The following is a 22,094-nucleotide window of genomic DNA, read 5'->3' on the forward strand; positions in this document are numbered from 1 at the left end:
TGTACTTGAAAGAAATAATATCCGAGTCAGACCACATGTTGGGGAGCACCTTGAAGATACGTTTTCCCACTTTTTTCTACTTAAAATGGTAGCAGCATCTTGAAACTTCAAGAGGAGCTACCTTGTTCACAATGAAACTATATGCTCTCCCATGTCTTTTTTATTTTTTATTTGGAATGTCATTACTCATAATCCAATATCCATCGAAAATATGAAATCTTTAAAAAAAAAAAAAAAATTTCATAAAACATGCTTTTAGTCTTGCCAGCTTTTGCCAAGTACCCATTACTAACTAATTTTCACAGGCAATTTCAAACTATAATAACTTTTTTTTTATTATGAATATGATCTATACACTACCAAAGCTGATAATCAAAGACTAGTTTGTATTCATGAAATATAATTTCTATTAACCAAGTATTATTTTAACACAAATAAAAATCAAACATGAGAGTATCAATTCGACTCTTGTGTTTTAAGACAAATTTTATAATCACTATACCTAGATGTTTGATTAAACTATAAGAACTAAAAATGATTGAAAAATATAAATATAAGGACTAAAAAATCTATTTTAAAATATAATAAATAAAAAGTAAAGTAAGTAAAATTATTAAAAAAAAAAATTAATAGAAATGTATGTCGCTAAGTATGAAATATTAGATCTTAAAAGAATCAACTAATTGAATGTAAACATCTTTCAAGGGCCGTTCAATTATGACGGAATTGTTGACCAGAGTAAAAATTTGTGCTTCACAGTTTAGGAGTAACAATCAAATGCAAATCACATTTTCATTTTATTGGCATAATAACGTAAAGAAACAAGATACTTTTGTGACGTACCATATTGGAGTGTTTTTTTTTTTTTTCCCTTCTTGGTTGACATATGACCGAGACAAACATAAACTTGAAAAAATTGAAGTCAATGGCATATGATGGTGTTAACAGAATTTTGCTTTGTCAAATGAGCACAGAACTGAAAAAGAAGAAGATAATAAATTCATTACAAGAAGAATAGGGAAGTGAGAATAAAAAGGAAAGAAGGACGGAAAGCAGCGCATATATATGGACCAAAGCTGATGAGCTGCTTTGGTTTGAAGAATCATAAAGACTTGCAATTTCAATTTTGTTAAAGCAAATCTATTTTGGCAGAATCCCCTTTTTCAGTTTAGGTTTGGGCTATACTTTAGGAAGTCCCATTCTAAATTAATGGGTTATATACGAATTTCAATTAAAAATTCAAAAATATGTCATCTATCAATGAGAGAAGATTATATTCACTAATTAAACTATTAGTGGGTTGTCAAGGCTACCTTAACTCTACCATCTATTTTGAAGAATGTATACATATTTTAATGGCTCCGCATCTCATTTAATAAGCTTCTTATTAAATAAATAGTAGAATTTATTAAAATTTATAATGTTTAATAAATTTTGGTCAATAATAAAAAATATTAGAGAAAGTTAAAATAAATGTGTTAGCATTATTTTTTCTTTTAATCATTTTATAAATTTGTTTCTAATCGAATTTGTTATCTCTCAAACTCTTTCTTTTCCTAAGTTGTTATTAAATCAATGATGATAATGATTTTTCTCTTTAACAAAGTAACTTCTATTTCTTAATTTTTTTTTCTCTTCATTTCTTTTTTATGCACTTCTTCTTCCGATATTTTCTCTTCTATACTAAACATATTTTAAAAGACATGCTGATTTTTTATTTGTTGGATGCAATAAAATCAGGTACCTTGCCTAAAAATGTTTATATGCATGTATCTATAAATAAAATTCATCACGAATAATAAATAGATAGTTTATATTTGTAAGTGATTGATATGGATATTTTTTGTTTATTAATAAATGGAGCAGGGACGAATATTAATTACAAGTTTAAAAATTATCAATCATTTATTTTTAATATTTTATTTTTTAAATAATTTTAAATATTCATAAATACCCAAAATATTTATAAAATTTATAAATATCTACCAAACGAATACCTATGCAAATAAGACAGATATGGGACAAATTTTTATCTTATGGAACAAGTACAAATATTTTCCTATCCATATTTTCCTATCCACCTCATGAGATGCATTGCCATCCCTAGTGACAATGCTATTTTGAGTGAGTATAAATTTTTAGGAACATATTAATCCAATTTTGTTAACCTTTTTCTTACGTCATGTTGCATGGATGAAATGTGACTTTTACCTTGTTTGTTTAGATTCTACGGTTACATATTTGCATAAATTTTGCACACCATCACTAGAGATGGTAAAACGAACCATAATCGATTTAAACATGCCAACCCAAAAACCCTCGATTCAATTCCAACTTTTAAATGAAACCTAAACCCAATAAAAAGCCCTTTTTTTAGAATATCGCAAACTAAATCAAAATCGGATCATAATCAAGTTGGCCTTATAATAGTTCGTTTCTAATTCAAGCTCAAGATTTAAAATCCAAGTGATGTATATTCAGGTCAGCCCTACAAGTCCGTCCATTATGCCACCTCTAATCACAACGTTAAAATTACTTTAAATGCATATATTCATTCAAATTTGGAAAATCTAGTGTTAAAGTCTTAATTATAGCCTTCCCAACAAAATATAAATACTAAAGGGAAGGGAGGTGTTTAAAAATTGTAGTCTTAAATCAGTTGGAAGAAGCATCCAAAGAATTGGTATGTACCGTGAACAAGAAATACTACCAAAAGTGTAATCTGCCATTGAATCAAAAAATACAATAATTTGTTGCGCAAGGACATTAAGCAAAAGGAGAAACTGAAATCCAGAATAAACCAAAATTTCTTGCATTATAAGCTACTCGTTCCAACAATATGCTACGTACATAACAATATAGGATGCCAGACTATACTAAACATGCAACACAGCTATCCAAGCATAAAACTGTAAAAGCATGCATGCATGCATGCTGACATCAGTATAATAACACATGCCAACTCATAAATATTAGCTGGATCTTTTTTCAGGCACCGGCTGAGAAAAACCTTACTCAACTTCTTTGATAATTCTTCGTCTCCGTAATGGCTGTGTTTTGATACTCCCTGGAGCACTATGAGCTTTCCTCTTCTCTTCCTTCCTTCTCTTAGCATCCGCCATAACATGCATTAATTTGGAAGCTTTGTATATTGGTCTTGGCAAGTGCCTATGTCTGTTGAGAGCATAACAACAAAAAAGAAAAACAATAAGCACATGCCATGAACTGTTTTGCAAAAATATATAATTTATGACATAAATGCTTGTCAGGTATGGTTCCTAAAAATAATTGTTTGATGAATCTTACTTTGCAATGCGGCTAATTTCAGGGAGGTGCTTATATCGTTTCTTTATGGCCTCATGATACTCATGCTTCTTCCGTTCCCTTGGGAGAATCTGTAGCATAATCAATGAAACTCAATTAAACTCATATATTTTGGATCCACCAAGTTCTACTCCTAGAATAACCTTGTCATTTTGATACTTCAGGGATTTGGAACCATGAACAGAAAATATAGGTCTTCTTTTATACTAGATGGTGTCTAACTGTCTATCTCACTACTAAAATGACAGCCATGTTACGAGATACAGTAAGTAGATCCAAATTCATGACAAAATGGAAAAAATTATATAAACAAACATCGAGATTCATCCATTATTTGACTTGAATCTCAGCAACGCCAGAGGTAAGGAAGAAATCTTACAACTCCAAGTTGCTCTGATGCTTTTGCCTTCCAAAGCCTAAGGTTAGTGTCATCACTTCCTGAAATCACATAACTTCCATCGCCACTGAACTTGACACAAAATACCCTGCATAACAAAGGTAAAGTTCAGCCTACCATAAGATAATAGAAATCTTTCAGTGGTAAACTCCACAAAAACAGAAAAAAAGAATATTGTTACATGTCCAAGGTTTACATTGGTTCAGAAGTGACGTCAGTAATCAAACACAATAGTATGTTTGGTTTCATTTATAAATTATGCGAACCTTTGCATTCTCTTTGTATGATAAATCTCCTTGCTGTGACCACCATTAAACTGGAAAAGTCTCACCTACAAAAGAGAAATCACTACTAGATATGAAATCATTCTCTAAGTTAGACCAAACGTCAAATGATTAAAGACAAAATTCAAGGAACTAACCGTTCTATCATAAGATCCAGTGACAAACTCCCGTCCAGTTGGCGAGTAGTCAATATCCATCCTGTAGAATGAAACATGAAAATGTAGGTATGACAAATTCTAGATTTACCAAAAAGACAATATTTATAGAAAAATCATCTTACACTGCAGAAACATGATCTTTGTGTACACATTTAGCTTCATCTAACTTCCTAGCGTCATAGCTATAGCAGTTACCATCTTCATTTGCCTGCATGGCAATGAAATTTGTTATAAGAATATAAAAATATCACTATTGAATATTGATACTATTATACAACTATATAAAAAGACATCTCAACCCAACAATATCTCATGTTAGCCATAACCAAAACCCTAAAAGATAATAGCTTCAGAACCATCAGAAAAATTCATCCGATAAACTTACAGCTGTAAAATTTATGGGTTCCATTGGGTTCCAAGATATAGAATTGGTTTTGGTCTGCCATAATGAAGTAACGGTTAGTATAATCATGAACATATTTGGAGTCAAACGAAATGATAAAACATTTCAACAGTTAAAATGTTGTTGAGAAATGTGACAATGATAATAGTGTGCAATTAAAAAAGCAAATAAAATAATAGGTGGCTCATTTAACAATAAAATTGATGACTAGAAATAACAAAATCAAAAACTGCGGCCATGTGTCAAAATTTAAATTAATGATAAGAAGTAATTACCATCATTATCATTTTCCTCACTGGGGAAGCCATGCGTAAATCATACAGAATTATGCTCCGATCACTAAAATAAGAAAACAGGTTAAAATAACAGGTAATTCACACACACGAGAGAAGTACATTAAGCCTACTAAAAATTTTCCTGATTTATAAAGTGGATTAAAGTAAACATTATTTAAAATCTAAATAAGTAAAACATCAACAACAAAATGCATACCATAAGAAACATAAACTACTCCCCTTATTATATATTATTATGTTTAGCTAAAATATACTTTTAGTCTTTTATCTTATTTTTAAGATTCACTTTAGTTTTTTATTTTGGAACATGATTTTAAATTCTTTTTTGACTTATCTCCCTATCTAGTAAGCTTCTTAGAAAAGCAAGCCTTGAGTCATATAAATTATAAATAAAAGACTCTTAAGCTTCAAAGACAGAAAAACTCATTTAAAAAAAATCAGAATAAAGAATTTTCTCTCATTCTCTCTGTTTGGTCTCTCTCAAAATCTCACAGGATACTTACATGATTTTATTTTATAATAGTTTAGAGCATCTTAGATAATATCTTTCGAATAGTTCCCATATTTAAATTCCATGATGTGTTTCTTTATTTAATTAGGGGTACGAGTCATATAATTAAAGCTTAGAGCTCCGTCTTTTGGATTATATTCATCACGTCATTATACAAAATAATTTTATTTAGAATCTCTATTTCTCATTTCCTTCTTCCTTATAATTTCAACAAAAACCAAGAACTACTAAATTAAGATCAATGTCAAACTTGCAGTGAGTGGATTATCTCAAACTTAGGAGCGTATTTAAATTACAGTTTTAATCATGTTTGACAGTACCATGGCTTTAATCTAGGAAATGGAACATTGAGATGTGATACTAAAACAAGCAGGAATAGCAACTCACTAAAACAGTAGAAAAAATCAACAGTGGAGAAAAATACAAAATTTAATGAGATTGGCAAACAAACACTAAACAGGCAAAACAAAGAACAAAAAAAGACCAGGATATCTATTGGGGAAAAAAAAAACTAATCGTATCATGATCAATACTGTAGTGCTTGCCCTACAGGAAATCTCGCATACCTAGCTGAGGTGGCCAAGAGATTTGGTTCTCCAGGATTAAACCGGACAGAAATTACTGTATCTGACCCCCATTCAAAACTGTTTATCGGCTGAGACCTGCAGAAGGGTAGCAACAATAACATGAAATGGTGAAATAAAAATAAAATTAGAAAAGTCAATTGTGATTCTAGTAAAATAAGTAGAGCAAACAGAAATTGATATTAACACCTGTTGTGATTCCATATATCGACTTGAGCACCAGCTGTGGCAAAATGCTCACCATCCCACTGGTGATCAACACCCCTAAAATTAAAGAAAGTAAAACAATGTTCAGTGAACATAAAAATATAGTTAAATAACAGCTTCAATATCTACCTCTGGGATAATTCACTCCAAAACTTACCAAAATGCATTTTTCCAAACATGAACACTTGCTGGCTGTACAAAGCAAAAATAATTCATAAAATTGAGTTAATAGTATACCCACTGGAATAAAACCACAAAAGGCAACAGTAAAAAAATACCAGCACAATATTTCACCTCGGCAGTGCTCTTAGTTGAGTCATCTGACTCCATAGTAGTAGGAATATTCCAGAGTCTGATACTGAACACAAATTCGTTACATCAGAAAAATTAACTATCAAAGGCTAAATATGAGAGCTTGATATAATAGGGGAAAAGATTGAAAAGGTAGATTCTTACGTGCAATCAGTTCCACATGACACAAGAATGCGTCCATCTGTAGATGCTGTCAAGCCTCGTACAGCACCTTGGTGACCAGGAAACTGACAAACTGTTCGTCTTTTTTTTTTTTTCAAATATAGCGAGCAACAATGTAAGGTACATAGTAAAGTCCCAAATATTGTAACATGAAAAACCTGTTCTTTCTTAATATTTAGTTAAATAAGTTGATGCATAAGCCAATTAATAATCAATGTTTTTTCTTATGCATATAGTATATATATATATATATATGATGAATTATTAAATAATTTATTCATTTATAACTACCATTTTTCAGAAAGTCAATATACCATCAACCAGAGAAATAATAAGAAAATCTCAAGTCATATTTGATTCAGCAAACTAGGGATCATTCATAACTAATAAGACATAAATTATTACTTCTTTTGAGATAATATTGTCTATGTTCATCCATAAAATATAAACAGAAAGTTAAGAAAAAAGAGGCAGCTCAGGTGCTGTTAAATTTTGTTTCTTTTTATCTGTCATCTTAGATATTCAAGACAATATTAATTGTTGTATTTTCATATATGCCCTCTAACTAATTCTTAAATACTTTACACATTTATCATAAATGAGAGAGAAATAATAGTAAAGGTCGTACTAGGAAGTTAAAATAATTTTGATATAAACAAGGATATTAATTACATTCCTTAATTTGTGTTATCCCCTAATTGGTCACTGGACACATAAAAAAAACGGATGAAGTATTACATAGAAATGTTCTCCATTTCAAAGAGACTACAAAATATCATGTACTTGATTCAAGTTCCTGGCAGAATTTTTTTCATTTTGAGAAATAAAACAAAATAACAAAGAAATTTATTACCTTGCAGCTAAATCCCAAAGACGAATATCTGCAAACACAACAAAAACAAATGTTACAGGTTTCTTGATACGTACGCAACTCAACTCATCCAGCATTGTATGAAAATAACAATATACAGGGGATTGAACCTAATGTGCAACAGAAGGGTAATGCACTATACCTAACACTATATAGAAGGAAAATCAACGAAAAATTGAACCAAAATGAACCAAAAAAAAATGAGGGTGAAGTTACAAGACATGGATGAATAGCAAAAGCGAACGGATACAAAAGACATTTCCCATACAATTATTTCTTATCTCTTTAACATGGAAATATTTTATGAATGATTCTTGTATATGATGTATTGTGCAAAGAGAACCTTACTAGTTTAAACAACTATGTTTCATAATCAGCAACAGTTACACAGCAAGCATGAAAACATTTACTAGCATTTTTGCCACACATAACAAGAAGGGAGGCTTCAAAAAGTTAAAACAACTATAGTGTAACACTAACCAGCCCAAAAAAATTTGATAGAAGTTGGCCAAATTTTTACAAATATTAAAGGGTGGTTGTTGGATAGATAAGTCACAGTAATGTTGACTACTCAGTACTCATATATCCAAGAGTCAATATTCACTAATGATGTCAGTTGTCAACTCTCATGTTGCTAACTTATTATGACAGAAGAATTCTGGTTGTCTAGTATAGGATTTCACGAATCTATTTGAATAACAGTCTCCTCTTCTCAATAACATTTCTAGTCCTCCTGATCCAAAGTAACTACTTCCTGAATTTAAGATTAAGAATTCATAATCAACCCACCATATTTTGAAAATCCACAACATAGCAAAATAAATTTCCTCCTCTTCTCTTCCAACCTTCACCATCTCCAAACCAATACTACAATTCAGCCATTACTTCCTACAACTGCAAGCACACATAAAGCTGCAGGGGGCATAGCTAAATCAGGAAAAATGAAGTACCTCCATCCATTGAACCGGAGAATATCCCTTTCAACTGACTAGGGTTCTTCGCCATACACGAAACAGCGTCCACATGCCCATCCAGTGCTCCAATGAATGGTCTTGCAAAAATCTAACTCCTCAAATATTAAAAATAAACATAATAAGCAACACATAAACTTCAAATCCAATAAAAACACACTGATTGCTAAGCATAAAAAAACACACACACAAAAAAGGAAACCATGCCTTGTCCAACTTCACTGCATTAAGGGCACGCACATACTCCACCGCCTTCTCTTGAGGACGAAGGCTGGGATCGTAATTCCTGAACACCCTCTTTTCCGAACGAAAGGGGCAGCGTTAGAAAAAGCAAAAGTTTGTAAATTTGATTGAATTGAGCAATTAGGAGAACACAAGTAATGAAGGGTCGAGTGCTTTGAATCACCTGAAGGTCTTGACTTCGTTCTCGGGTGAACTCATCGACGGAACGTGATATGACTTTGACCTTCATTAGAAGCTGCGGAGAAAGAGACAGCACTCGCTTCAACCTCCGAATTAGACAGCACTCAAAAACCCTAGGATGATGACTGGTGGAAGCAATGCTCGAGGTAGAAAGGGTTTTACAAAATACAGCGTCTTGTTTTCGTTTCAGACACGGATACGGGTCTACCCGATTAGTCCGATCCGATTCACTAGGAAATTAAATATATCCGTAAAACCTCCATTTTGATTTCTAATTGTCTATAGTAAGGATAAAAAAAATAATTTTTAGTGAAATTAATTTAAAGTGACGTAATTTATATTTAAATTAATATTTTAGTATGTGTAAAATATATATATATATATATTGCAATAAATTATATATAAACTAAATATAATATTTGCATATATAAACTATATTTAAAATTTATATGAATAGATAATTTTAAATATTAAATTATATTTTAAATTTTATAATAAATAATTTATATTATAATAAAAAAAATATTAATAATTTATTTTAAAATATTAATATTTAATTTATAAATAATTTTGATAAAAAAAACTAAATTAGATAATAAATTAAAAATATTTATACGAGAAAAACACTTAAAATACTTTTACACAAAATAGTTTTTCATGTTTAATGTATAAAAGTTGATATTTAATTTTTTTAATATTTTAAAATTAGATTAAAATTGTTTTTTATTTCTGAAATTAAAAAAAAAGTAATCCTTGTAATTTAAAAAAAATTAATTTATAAGATCACAAATAATATATTTGAAAATAATAGTTAAGATAATTATACATCATCAACTTGTTTAATATTATATTTTTACTAATTGATGAATTTTGTACACAATATTTTTTATTGATTCATCGATAAAATATGAATATAATAACTTAAATATATATTTTTTTAAAATTAATAAACTAAAAAAAATTAATTTTAAATTTAAGAGACTAACAACATATTTAAACCAAATATTTTTATTATAAAAATGACTTATTAGTGAACATATAAAAATATTTATTCAATATATAAACTATTTTAACTCAAACTTCTTTATTTCTCCCTATAAAATTAAACATGTGAATTTACATTTACTTGTAATTTACCTAAAATTAGTTAATTAAATGAAATCAAACATGTGTTATATATGTTAACCAAAAAATGAAAATAACTATCAGTATAAAACAATAAATAAATCATACACAATAATTTATAATTAAATATATGTATAGAAAACATGAATAAAAATATTGTATTTGTTTGTAAAATAGTAACAAATATTATGTGGAAGAAGAAAAAAACAATTGTGGAGGTCAAGTTTGGTTAAAAAAAAAACTGGTTGGATTTTTCTTTTTTGAGGAAATGTTGAGGAAGGAAATTCTTTTATTTGGTTCACATGGACAAAATTTTTTAAAATCGATTTAATTTTATAATTTTAAAATTTAAAATAAATATAAAAATATTTTATATATTATACTATAAATATTTTAAAATCTCTCATTTCTTCTTTAAATTCTCATGAAGAGTTTTTCTTTTTTTTGAATTCAAGGGCTAAAAATCTGAAGAACTTAACATTAACTTAAATAAACAGCAGCAGAAGCATCTGTAAGTAACAACGGAGAAACAAAAGATGAAGGATATGAGAACATGAAAAAAGTGATAGTTTAGAGCTCCACTCCCTTATCTCTTTAACAAGGTCAAAGTATGGATGGGACTTGGAGCAACCTTCATTGGTTCACAAGTGTAACCGCTGTAGTGGAATCAAATTCCACTAATACCTTCTGCCTCAAGTTCCTACCAACCAGAATGCGCATTCCATGTAAAATCGCCCACAACTCAGACTCAAGAATAGAGCAGTAGCCTAATTTTCCAGGAGAATCACAGACCACTCCTCCACAACAAGCCATACTACCTTTATTGACAGCCCCATCACAATCTAATGGTGTTTTGATGCATGCATTGTTTGAGTTCATTCCTCTGCTGTTCTGTATGGTCACGGAATTTTGGAACTATAGTGGCTTTGATGGTGATAAAAATATGTTGGTTGCATATTGCCACTTTTGAATGATTAATTTTGTTTTGTATATTTGTTATAAAAAAAAATACCTTGGGAGTCTGCTGGACGACTATGCATGTTGTTTTGATGTTCTAGATGAACCGCTCTTTGTTTGAATTTTCTTGGCAATTTTGAGCATTTTTTTTTGTGAAATAATGGTGGGATTATGCTCCTTTATATATATGTTGGAATGTTTTCACGTGAAACAAAGTTGAATTGGTGGCTAGAATACGACTAAAGTATATGGCCAAAATATGACTTACTACGTATTAGATTGCACAATATGTATTCGGATGTCCATATGCATTAATTGTCACTGGTCTTGATTTGTTTAAAAAATATATATATAACCATTTTTTGGATAAATAAAAACATATGAAAAATTCGCGTCACTTTGTCAGGAACATATACTTTAAATTTGAAATAAACAAGTCTTTCTTGAATTAGTTTTTAGTTCAATTTTTTAAAACAAGATATTGAATTCGTGTATTAAAAAAACCGTAATTTAGATTTGGGAAGAGGCACCAAGGTTCAATACCGCTTAACATAATTGATAACCACTTGTTTTATTTAAATAAATTATTTATACTTTAGTAAAAAATAAACTATATCAAGAGAATAATATATATCTTGTGTGCTGATAAAGTAGATATGAATTATATTCATATAAAATTATATATAATTATAAGAAAAAAAAGTATTAAGGGATGCTTGAGAGAGGACAAGTTTTAGTTATAGAAGAATCTTAAGTTAAAAATATTAGTTTTTCATTTTTGCATGTATTTTAAAAAAATTATAGAAAATATTGTTTATTAAAATCATTTTTATCTTTTTTTTCACAAAATTGTTCTTGAAAATCCAATTTTTTTGACTTAGAGAAAAAATTTAATCATACAAAAAAATTATAGCATCATTTTTTAAAATATAATTTTAAAAATTAAAAATATAAAATATATAGTGAATTTATCTTTTTTTCAAAAAAATAAAGTTAAGATTCATCTTCTTCCAAAACATGTCTTTCTCTCACTCTCTCAGCCTTTTTTTTATTTTTATTTTTTTATTTTATGTGTTTCATTATTTCACCTTCTGAAGCTTAATAATATTATTAGAGCATGTCTTGTCCGTACATATTAATAGTATATGATAACACTTTTATTTTTTTAAATAAATAAAATAATATAAACTTATATCTTTTTTGTAAAGTATTTTTTTTGTTTTTTATTAAATTCTTATTTAAATAATTTTAACTATAAGTTATCAACTTTTTTAAATAGTTTAAGTTTTATTGAATATAAATATTATTATATGTAAAATTTATTTATATGTGTAATTAATTTTTTATTATCTTAAAATTAATTAGATAAAAAATTTGAATGTCATATTTATAATAAAATCTTAATAAAAAAATATTTCAAAAGAGATTGTTTTGATTAAATATATTTTTTAAAAAATAGTCATGTATTAAAAAATATTATTATAATTTATTAATTTCAAATCTATACCAACATTTCTAATAAGTTTTATACCAAAGAAATTTTAACTATTACCGCAAACTTTGTAATTCTTAAGAATTCTAAATCTAGGATAAGAAAAAAAAAATTCTCTAATCAAATATTTTAAAAAGAGGTTCTTCTATAGGTATTAGTAATCAACAAATTTGATTGATACTTTAGATTAATAAATGTTAAAAAAAAGTATTTAAAATTTAGTTTTTTAAATTTTTTTATAGGTTTGGTATTTTAGAAAAAAAGTCGAATTGACACGCATATGAGCATGAAGATCCTCTCTCTGGATTATCAGAAGATTTTTAATCATGCAAAAATATTGCTTGAAATCTGGATATGTTGGGTTCAACATTTATATTTTTAGAATTCTGAAACTATGTGTAGTGAATAAAATTATGAAAAGAAATAATGGTCTTGAATGAGTATTCTTGAGCTTCTTTTATGTTCTAGGGATTTTTCACAAAAAAACAACCTAGCTTCTGATCAATATTTTTGAACAAAAGATGATTTAGACATGTTTTTGAGGCTCCGTAACAACGAATATCACCTTTAGAAAATTAAAAATAAGTTACGTTACAAGCTACATCAATTAGTATATTATTTAAAGATTTTTATTACTTCATTTTGTTACAAAACCTGCTATTAAGTTGATTTTTTTATTATATAATTCATATATACAAAACTTTATACTATGAACTTAAATTTATTTAATTTTTCTCTGCTATATACCAAAATTGATATAATATATATTTTTAACATATACGAATAAAAATAAGAACTCTTTATTTATATAATTATTTAATTTCAATTATTTTTAACAAGAAAAATGGTAACATATAGTCATGAATATTAGTTGATTCGGTAGAATCATAAAAACCATATTAACATATTAATGGTACAACTATGAGTGTAATCGACTATTTTCTGTCATAATAATTTTTTTTACACTTGTAACAAATCAATTTTTTTTCAAAATAGTTATAAATATAACTTTTAATAGTTATTATAAAGAATTGATTAAGTTATCTTTTGATATTTTATCTTATTTTTTAATTTATTTTAGTTCATTATTTATTAAAATATTAATTTTAATCTTTTATCTTTTATATATTTAGATCAATTTGATATTTTAAAATAATGTATATATATTTTTAATTTTGTGACATAATTTTAAATTAATTAAAAATATGAAACTTATAATATTAGATTTAACTATATTAAAGTTATGAAATTCAACTAATATTTAAATTTAAAATATTTATATATATTAAAAATAATGTGAACAATAATATGTTTCAAAAAAATAAAAATAAAATTATATAAAATTATATTTTTGAATTTTGAATTATTTTTTAAACTTATTTTTATGTAATTTTTACTATATTTACAATATTTTATTTTAAATTTTAATTACATTCAATAGTTTTTATATAAATAAATTTAATGATACATATTTAAAGTTTTAAATCAATTAAAAGATAATTTAAAATTATGTTTTACAATTATTATTTCAAAATATTAAATTAATCTAAATTTAATAAATAAAAGACTAAAATAAATTTTTAAAAATAAATATAATAAATAAAATAAATGATAAAAATATATTTTATCCTAAAAAATTAACAACCAATCAATAATTACCATTAGTATAATTTTAAAAAATTGACAACTAAAAATAATTTTAAAATCTACGAGTTTACAAAAATATCCAATGGAATTAAAAAAATCAGTGCATAGGGTATTTGTTTTTTGTTTTGTTTTGTTTTGTTTTATTTTTTATTTTTAAGTAAAGAAGGGTAGTTGTTAATTGTTATGTTATCTGCTAAATAAATAAAAATAATAAGTAATAATAAATATATATGGGATGGTGAAAGAAAGGTAACAGTGAAGAGAGCAAAAAACACAGAGAGACAGAGTAACAGAGAGAGAAAGAACCAAACCAAGTAAAGCTCTTGGTTGGTTCACCCCTTTGCTTGCTACCGTCTGTTGTGTTTGCTCTTCAGAACCGCAGAGAAGAAGAAAAACAAGGTTTTGTTTTGATCGGCTGCGATGAGCTCACAGGGGACAGTGATTGATGAGGCTGTTCTTGATGACATAATCCGCCGCTTAACGGAGGTCCGATTGGCCCGACCCGGCAAGCAGGTTCAGCTCTCCGAGTCCGAGATCAAGCAACTCTGCGTCGCTTCCAGAGACATCTTCCTTCAACAGCCCAATTTGCTTGAACTTGAAGCCCCCATCAAGATTTGTGGTACCCTTTTCCCCTTCTCTCCTCTATTTACCTCCCTTTTCTGTTTAGGGTTTGAAAATGCTTCTGGGTGTCCTTTGTTTGTAGCAAGTTTGAACCTTTTAGTTTTGGGGTATCTTTGGCTGGTTCAAAGTAAATGTGGGTCATCCTTTGGTTTTAGGGCATGAATATTGTTTGTTAGCTTTTTTGTGGTGAGCCGTATATGTTTGATGTATAGACACCTTTTATCTTGGCTGCTGAGGAACTAACACATCCCTCTTCTTTTACCTGGACTAAGGACTGCCATGAAAACCACAAGGGGAGTTTGGTTTTTAACTGAACACAATGGCATTGAGTGATCCATGTGGCCAACTTCACTTAGTGGGAAAATATTTGAAAAAATTCAAGTCCTGCATTGACTACATATGACATTGATACCATCTTAGAATTTGGGTTTGAGTTTAACTCAATTGCAAAAGCTAGCACATGAGGTTAGGGTTGCACTCAAGTTATGTACATTGTATACTATTTTTGAGTCATATCACTAGTGGGACTTCCAACAGATAAGACATTTTGTTTTGTTTTTGTTTGTTAGCTTTTCTGTGTCATTTAACATTGCCTGTATTGTTATTTTATGGCATGGTTGAGATCTCTCTTTGCTTTTCCAGGTGACATTCATGGACAGTACAGTGATTTGTTAAGGCTATTTGAGTATGGGGGTTTGCCTCCTAATGCGAATTATCTCTTTTTAGGGGACTATGTGGACCGTGGGAAGCAGAGCTTAGAAACTATATGTCTTTTGCTTGCATATAAAATCAAATATCCAGAAAACTTTTTCCTGTTGAGGGGTAATCACGAGTGTGCTTCCATTAATAGGATTTATGGGTTTTATGATGAATGTAAGCGGAGGTTTAATGTGAGGCTTTGGAAAGCCTTTACCGACTCTTTTAACTGCCTTCCTGTGGCAGCCCTTATAGATGATAAAATATTGTGCATGCATGGTGGTCTTTCCCCTGAACTCACAAACTTGGATCAAATCAGGAATCTAATTCGTCCAACTGCAGTTCCGGACACCGGCTTGCTCTGTGATTTGCTTTGGTCTGATCCTGGTAGGGATGTGAAAGGTTGGGGTATGAATGACAGAGGAGTGTCCTACACCTTTGGCCCCGATAAGGTGGCTGAATTTTTGACAAAGCATGACTTGGACCTCATTTGTCGTGCTCATCAGGTCACTATATTTTCTTTTTCTGACAATACTCATTCAGCTTCTCTAAGAAGGGAAAACTTATGATACTTTACTGGAAACTTACTTTATAAATCTTGTGTAGGTTGTAGAGGATGGTTATGAATTCTTCGCCGATAGGCAACTTGTTACAATATTTTCAGCTCCAAACTACTGTGGCGAATTTGACAATGCTGGTGCAATGATGAGTGTGGATGATAACTTGATGTGCTCTTTTCAGATTCTTAAGCCTGCAGAGAAAAAAACAAAGTTTGTGATGTCAAACAAGATGTGATGGTTGGCACATCACTGTCACATAATTAACTAAGGTTTCGTTACTGTTGCTTTTATTTCATATGGTATAGTGCACTGGTTGAGCATACATCACTAACTGCACAATATCTTTCATACGAGATTTCTGGCTTTTGTGTTGTTATTCTGCTTTTATTTCTGAAAGGAGGGATGGTTCTTATATTTCCTGAAAATTGATCAATTACTTCTAAAAACAGAACAAGAAAGAGGATATTTCGATCATTTTTTATTTTTATAAAGGGTTTGTATTGATTTACTTATAATGATTGCACCTGTTAAAAACCAGACCTTTTTAATGGCAAGTATTGAACAAGAGTCAAACTATTAAAAAGCTCAAATTTCAGCTTAATATATAAGGTCTAGCTGTAGATTCGAATTTGATTTATCAAATAACAAATATCATTTTCAAAGCAAATCATATAACTGTTATTGCTGCATTGCCAGTGTCAATTTTTTATCTTATGATTTTGGGATCAAGTTTTGTTTTAGAAAATCCAGTTAAATGACTAAAATCTTTGCTTCAAGGCTCATTAGCATAGGACATTTGTGAAGTATCAAGTATGTATTAATTTATGAAGGTATTTTGAGACTCCTTAGATTTTGATAGTGACTGAAATCTGTGTTTAGTTTGTGTCATTAGTGTGTGTGTGTCTCTCTCTCTCTCTCTCTCTCTCTATATATATATATATATATATATATATATGGTGTAACTGTTTCTGGTCTTCACTTTTAGTGGATCATTATACCCTTGAGAAAAAAAAAACCTCTCATATTTTGTGAATAACCATTCACAACCACTCTTAAATTGTCTTTCTTTAATTTTTTAAATTTTTAAAAATTAAGAGGCACGAAGTGCCTCTTTTCCCTACTAGTTAAGAAAAACCTTATTTGCAAATAAATATTAGTTTGTGAGAATAACAGAGCTGGTAAAGGAGATAGTGAAGTGAGAGGTAGTTTGCTACTTGCGTAGTGTTTAAGAAGTTTTTGAGCATAAATATATAAAACTACCAAATAAATTGCTACTTGTCCTAACCAGGACACTATTTTATAAAATACTAAATAGATTACAAAAAGGTGAAATATATTGCTGGAGGGGCTGCAGGGCTGGAGAGAATCAAAATTCCCAGTTTTTATTGTCTACTTTGAAACTAACCAATCCCCCTAAGCATATACAATGAATTACAAAATGCTACTCTTGTTAGGTAAGCTAATGTAGACTGTGACCTACTTAAGTGCATGTGGTCTCTACCTATCCCATCCAAAACTGCCGGATTTTGTTGGAGGATGGTGCTTGATAGAATCCAAACCAAAGATAATTTGTTGAGAAGAAATATAGCCACTAGATCTAGCTTAGCTTGGCCACTTTGCAATGAATTTGATGAGAATTTGGTGCACTTTTTATTTACTTGCAAGGCATCTTATTCTATTTGGATGTATATTTATCGATGGAAGGTGTTTTGACAGTTTTACCATCGTGTCCCTCTACTCATTTTTGGCAACATTGTGCTAGGAGGAAAGATAAAGTCATGAGGCATGCTTGATGGGAAATATGGGTAGCGAGTGTGGTCCATTTGGAAGCATAAGAATGAAGTCATTTTCAAAAATAAAAATGCTGACATGACCTCTTTGCTGGATAATATCAAATTTGTCTCTTGGAGTTGGCTTAAAGCTGAGGAAAAGGAGTTTAAATGTAATTTTTTTTATTGGAAATCCAAGCCGTTGCTATGCATCAAGGTTGTCAGGAAGGTTATACGGCGGATGGCAGCAAGGACCTTTAAGTGTCATACTGCCATGGCGGACAAAATATATATATATATATATATATATATATATATAATATGATGCAAAAACAGAAAAATAACAAACACATTTATTAAAACCAACAATATAACAATCTAAAGTTCATGGCATTATAATCTAGTGATAGTCATCATAAAAAGACATAAATTCCTAACCAACAAAAGGATTAAATAGCCATCAAAACAAAGAAACAATGTTAAAAAACAGCAAAACATAATGACAATTCCTAAAATTATTTTGTTTAATCCTCCTCATCCTCATCAATGTCTGCATAATTAATTTCCATATGATGATGTTGGTCATTTAAAAATCCTTCAGCTTCTTCTCCATCTAAATGTATGAAATTAGCATTTGGCACTAATTCCTCCTCCTCACTGCTAGAATCTTCCGATGCCTCAACTTCTTCAACCCTTTTCCCTTGTTCTTTGAAGCTACTCCTTTGGCTCTTTTAGAAGGATTAGTAGATGTTCCTACTTGCCCCTCTCCACGTGCTCCTCTCCTTTTATGATGGAGGGAGAAGGTGCAGAATCTGGCGCAGAGGGAGAAGGAGAGAATCACATGCGGAAGGAGAAGGAGCAGAGTAGAATCTCGCGCGGAGGGAGGAGAGAATCACGCGCAGAGGGAGAAGAAGCGGATCAGAATCGCGCGTGCGTGGTGGTTGTGTCGAAAGCGGCGACGGCATAACTCGTCGGAGGAGGTGCACCATTGACGTTACATGGAGGAGACAGTTTTTCAAAACTTTAGGGTTAGGGTTTTGCCGCGAACCTATTCAGGAAAATGGAAAAAAAAATGGAATGCCCAAACCCAATAAAAAAACTGGGCCCAAACCCAAAATAATGGAAAAAAAGCCCAAAACGGGCGCCATGACCGCCGGAAACCACCACGCCATTATCACCATAACGGTCGCCATATGCAAAATGGCTGACTCGTGCCATACAGAGGCCAATCGACCATAACAGAATGCGGCCACCCCCGCCATGGTGCTGTTATGGCGCCGCCATAACCACCATTTAACAACACTGCTATGCATCTTTGGGCTTAGAATCTCACCAAGGATCCTCTCTATTTCTGGGGTGGCTTAGTCTCCTAATCTCAGACTCGTGTACTTATTATTGTAAGGTTGCCTTGTTTTTGTAGGGGAAAGAAGGATTATCACTCAATGGTTGGGCTTTGTGTTTGCATGTGTTTTATGGTGTTGGTTTGCAGGGTTTTTCTGGGATTTTTATCTCGGCATATGCATGTTTATTTGTATATCCTAAAATGCTTTATGCGTAAGTTTCCTTGTATATGTGTGTGTGTGTGTGACCAATCCCCCAAAGCATAAAAACAAAACTCAAGTGCAGTTCTTTTATTGTTGTTACTGCTATTTTCTAATCAAAGCTAGACTTTGGTACTGCCTACCAAGGTGAAACTCCCATTTTGATTGGAGAATAACATCAAAAGTATCTAAAAATTGCACCTAAGTTTTTTCCTAAGCATGAAATGAAAACGAGCATGTCTGATATCTACATTATTCATATTTAACAAAAAAAACAATGTTGTCAATTTTTGGCTATCTTATCAAACCGCCAGTGGTGTTTAATGATCAATGCTTTGCTTGTTCTGATGACTAATATATATAAGTGTTATTCCAAGCATTTCATGGAAATATATCAGCCCATTTGCCTTGACAGTTTGTAGGACATGCCAGAATCCTCTCTACAAACCTGGTGATAACTAGAAGCTGCTTTGTTCTGTGATTTTTCTGATATTTCCTATGCACTTTTGTTACTGTATGTGGTAAATGTAGTTTGTTTAAAGTTTTTCGTGGTCTGGAATATAACAACCAGATCGAACTGAACTATGCTTATGATACATTTTATCTGTAAATTGCTACATTTTTTAATTGTATATTGTATTCATCTGGTCCTAAGAGTAAAAGTTCCCTCACTTGGCCCCCATTATTGAATGCTAAAAGAAACCCCTTTCTTCTCTCTTTTCATGTTAGCATCTATTTTATTAACTTGTTCTGTCCTTTTTCCATTTACTCTGGTACAGATGTATTCACCTGGTTGAATTAAATCCTGAAGATTTAGATTGCTGCATGGTCTTAAGTTCTATTATCTATTCTGAGGTGACAACGATGGACGATCAAGTTTACTGCTACAATATCCAGTGAGGAATGAGCATAAGGTACTGGTTATATAGGATGTTAAGCACTGGTGGATGGCCATAAAAGCAAAGGTTTTCTTGTCTTTTTATGTTTCATAATTATTCTACAGCACAATATGTACATATATGTGTTGTAGATGATGATGCTATGGAAATGACCTTCTTTGCTCTGAAAAGCCCTCTTAGACTACAAATTTACATTGATAGAGCAATTTGCGTTGATGATTCTGTCCAATTTTATTTAGTTAGTAAAGGTGCAATTGCTGGATTTCATGGTTTGGTCTTGTTTTATGTGTGTTGATTACGCTTGAGGTTTAATTATTGAAAAATATTATTTGTTGATCTCCTTTTAGACAAAGATCAATTATTCAATTAATTTAGATTAACATTCAGCAATTAGTATATACAATTCTAATTCTTATGTATGCATGCGGTTGGTGATTCTTGTCCCTGCAAATAAAGGGTGAAATAAATGCATTTTGTTTTCTGTATCTCAAATTTGAAATGCGCATTAACATGCTGTTAAAATTGAAAAGAAGCCTCCAATGTTAAATGAAAGTTGAAATATTTATAGGTTTATTATAACATTAGAAGACTTTTTGTTTTGTACATTACGAACGAGAATGAGGCTGCTTGATGAATAGAGAATCGGTATAAAGAATAGCTCGCTACTAACGGTTATTTATAGGAAGTTTTTTTGGTAAATATATAATATTAGCATACAAATACGTTATTTATCTCAATAAAATGAGTGTTTGTCAGTCATGTAAGTTAAAAATTATTTAAGAGTAACACTTGTGATTTAAGAGTAATATTTGTGAAGATTTATTTAATTTTTTAATAAATAAACAAGTAGTTAAAAATTATTATATGAAGTAAAAACTAAAAATATTAGTTCTATATTTTTTTTACCTAAACTAAAATTAGGACTCAATGATTTTACAAAAAGTTAAAATTTATAAAAATTTATAATTTATGATCAATATATTTTAAAAATAGTGTAAAGGATGAGTTCAACATAGTATTTGATTAAAGGAAGAAGAAGAGCACGAGGAGTAAAATCCTTCTTCATTTAATTTGTATCCCCTCTACCTCTAATATTATAAGAATTTTAAAATATTTTTAATATAATATCTAAAAATATTCTTAGTTATGTTTTAAAATTTAAATTGTAAAAATATAAAAGTAATTTAATTTTTACATTTTTTCACAAATAATATATATATATATATATATATATATATATATATATTCTCTCTTTCATTAAAATTTTCATGCCCTCTTCTCAACCAAGTAATATTTTTTAACTTCTTCCTTTTTCTTTTCATTAAAATCAATTATCTCAATCAAACAAACTTGAAGCAAGTTATATATTTTTTTTTATTTCTTTAAATTGATTCCGTCAAAGAAATCAAATGTACCCAATTTGTATTGGATTAAAATTATTATGTGGAGTTATATTACTAACTTGTATTTAGAAGAATAATATGTAAATATATATTATTTTATTTCAATATTAATTTTGTAATTTTAATCTAAGGTCATTTTATTACAGATTAAATAATATTTTTATTTAATACATTAATTAGTCCATAAATTTTGTTTTATTTATTGAAATTTTTTACTTAGTATCTAAATTAAAAAAAATTGTAATTGAGTTTTTACTTTTTTTTTGCAAGTTAATTCTCGTAGTGTGCTCACAATTTGTAAAATTTAAAAGAATTTTTTTTTACATCCTCATTGGGAATTATATTAGAATTATTATATCATCTCATCATTGGTACATATTATAATTAATTCTTTGAAATTCTCTATTATTTTAAAACTCTTATTATGAAATTACGAGAAAGAATTAAAATCTTATAAACGTGAAAATAAAAATCACTCATT

General features: G+C 29.6%; 2 protein-coding genes across 2 annotated transcripts; one reads left to right on the forward strand and one right to left on the reverse strand.

The window, feature by feature from the left end:
- Positions 1–2,789: 2,789 nt before the first annotated feature.
- On the reverse strand, positions 2,790–9,063 carry LOC109788032 (WD repeat and SOF domain-containing protein 1). The gene is made up of 17 exons (XM_020346667.3): positions 8,887–9,063; positions 8,688–8,777; positions 8,460–8,571; positions 7,492–7,519; positions 6,621–6,719; positions 6,459–6,522; positions 6,322–6,356; positions 6,147–6,221; positions 5,940–6,035; positions 4,842–4,905; positions 4,549–4,602; positions 4,286–4,371; positions 4,143–4,203; positions 3,988–4,052; positions 3,704–3,809; positions 3,307–3,395; positions 2,790–3,174 (listed from the first exon to the last, which is right to left on the reverse strand). The coding sequence occupies exons 1-17, from the start codon at positions 8,950–8,952 to the stop codon at positions 3,012–3,014; spliced, it is 1,353 nt and encodes a 450-aa protein (XP_020202256.2). The 5' UTR covers positions 8,953–9,063; the 3' UTR covers positions 2,790–3,011.
- Positions 9,064–14,367: 5,304 nt separating this feature from the next.
- On the forward strand, positions 14,368–20,546 carry TOPP4 (type one serine/threonine protein phosphatase 4). The gene is made up of 4 exons (XM_020346672.3): positions 14,368–14,743; positions 15,388–15,947; positions 16,048–16,270; positions 20,091–20,546. The coding sequence occupies exons 1-3, from the start codon at positions 14,545–14,547 to the stop codon at positions 16,234–16,236; spliced, it is 948 nt and encodes a 315-aa protein (XP_020202261.1). The 5' UTR covers positions 14,368–14,544; the 3' UTR covers positions 16,237–16,270; positions 20,091–20,546.
- The last annotated feature ends 1,548 nt before the right edge of the window (positions 20,547–22,094 follow it).

This window comes from Cajanus cajan, chromosome 9 (genome assembly GCF_000230855.2).
Source record: "Cajanus cajan strain Asha chromosome 9, NIPB_CcT2T_4, whole genome shotgun sequence".
Classification (NCBI taxonomy): Eukaryota; Viridiplantae; Streptophyta; class Magnoliopsida; order Fabales; family Fabaceae; genus Cajanus; species Cajanus cajan.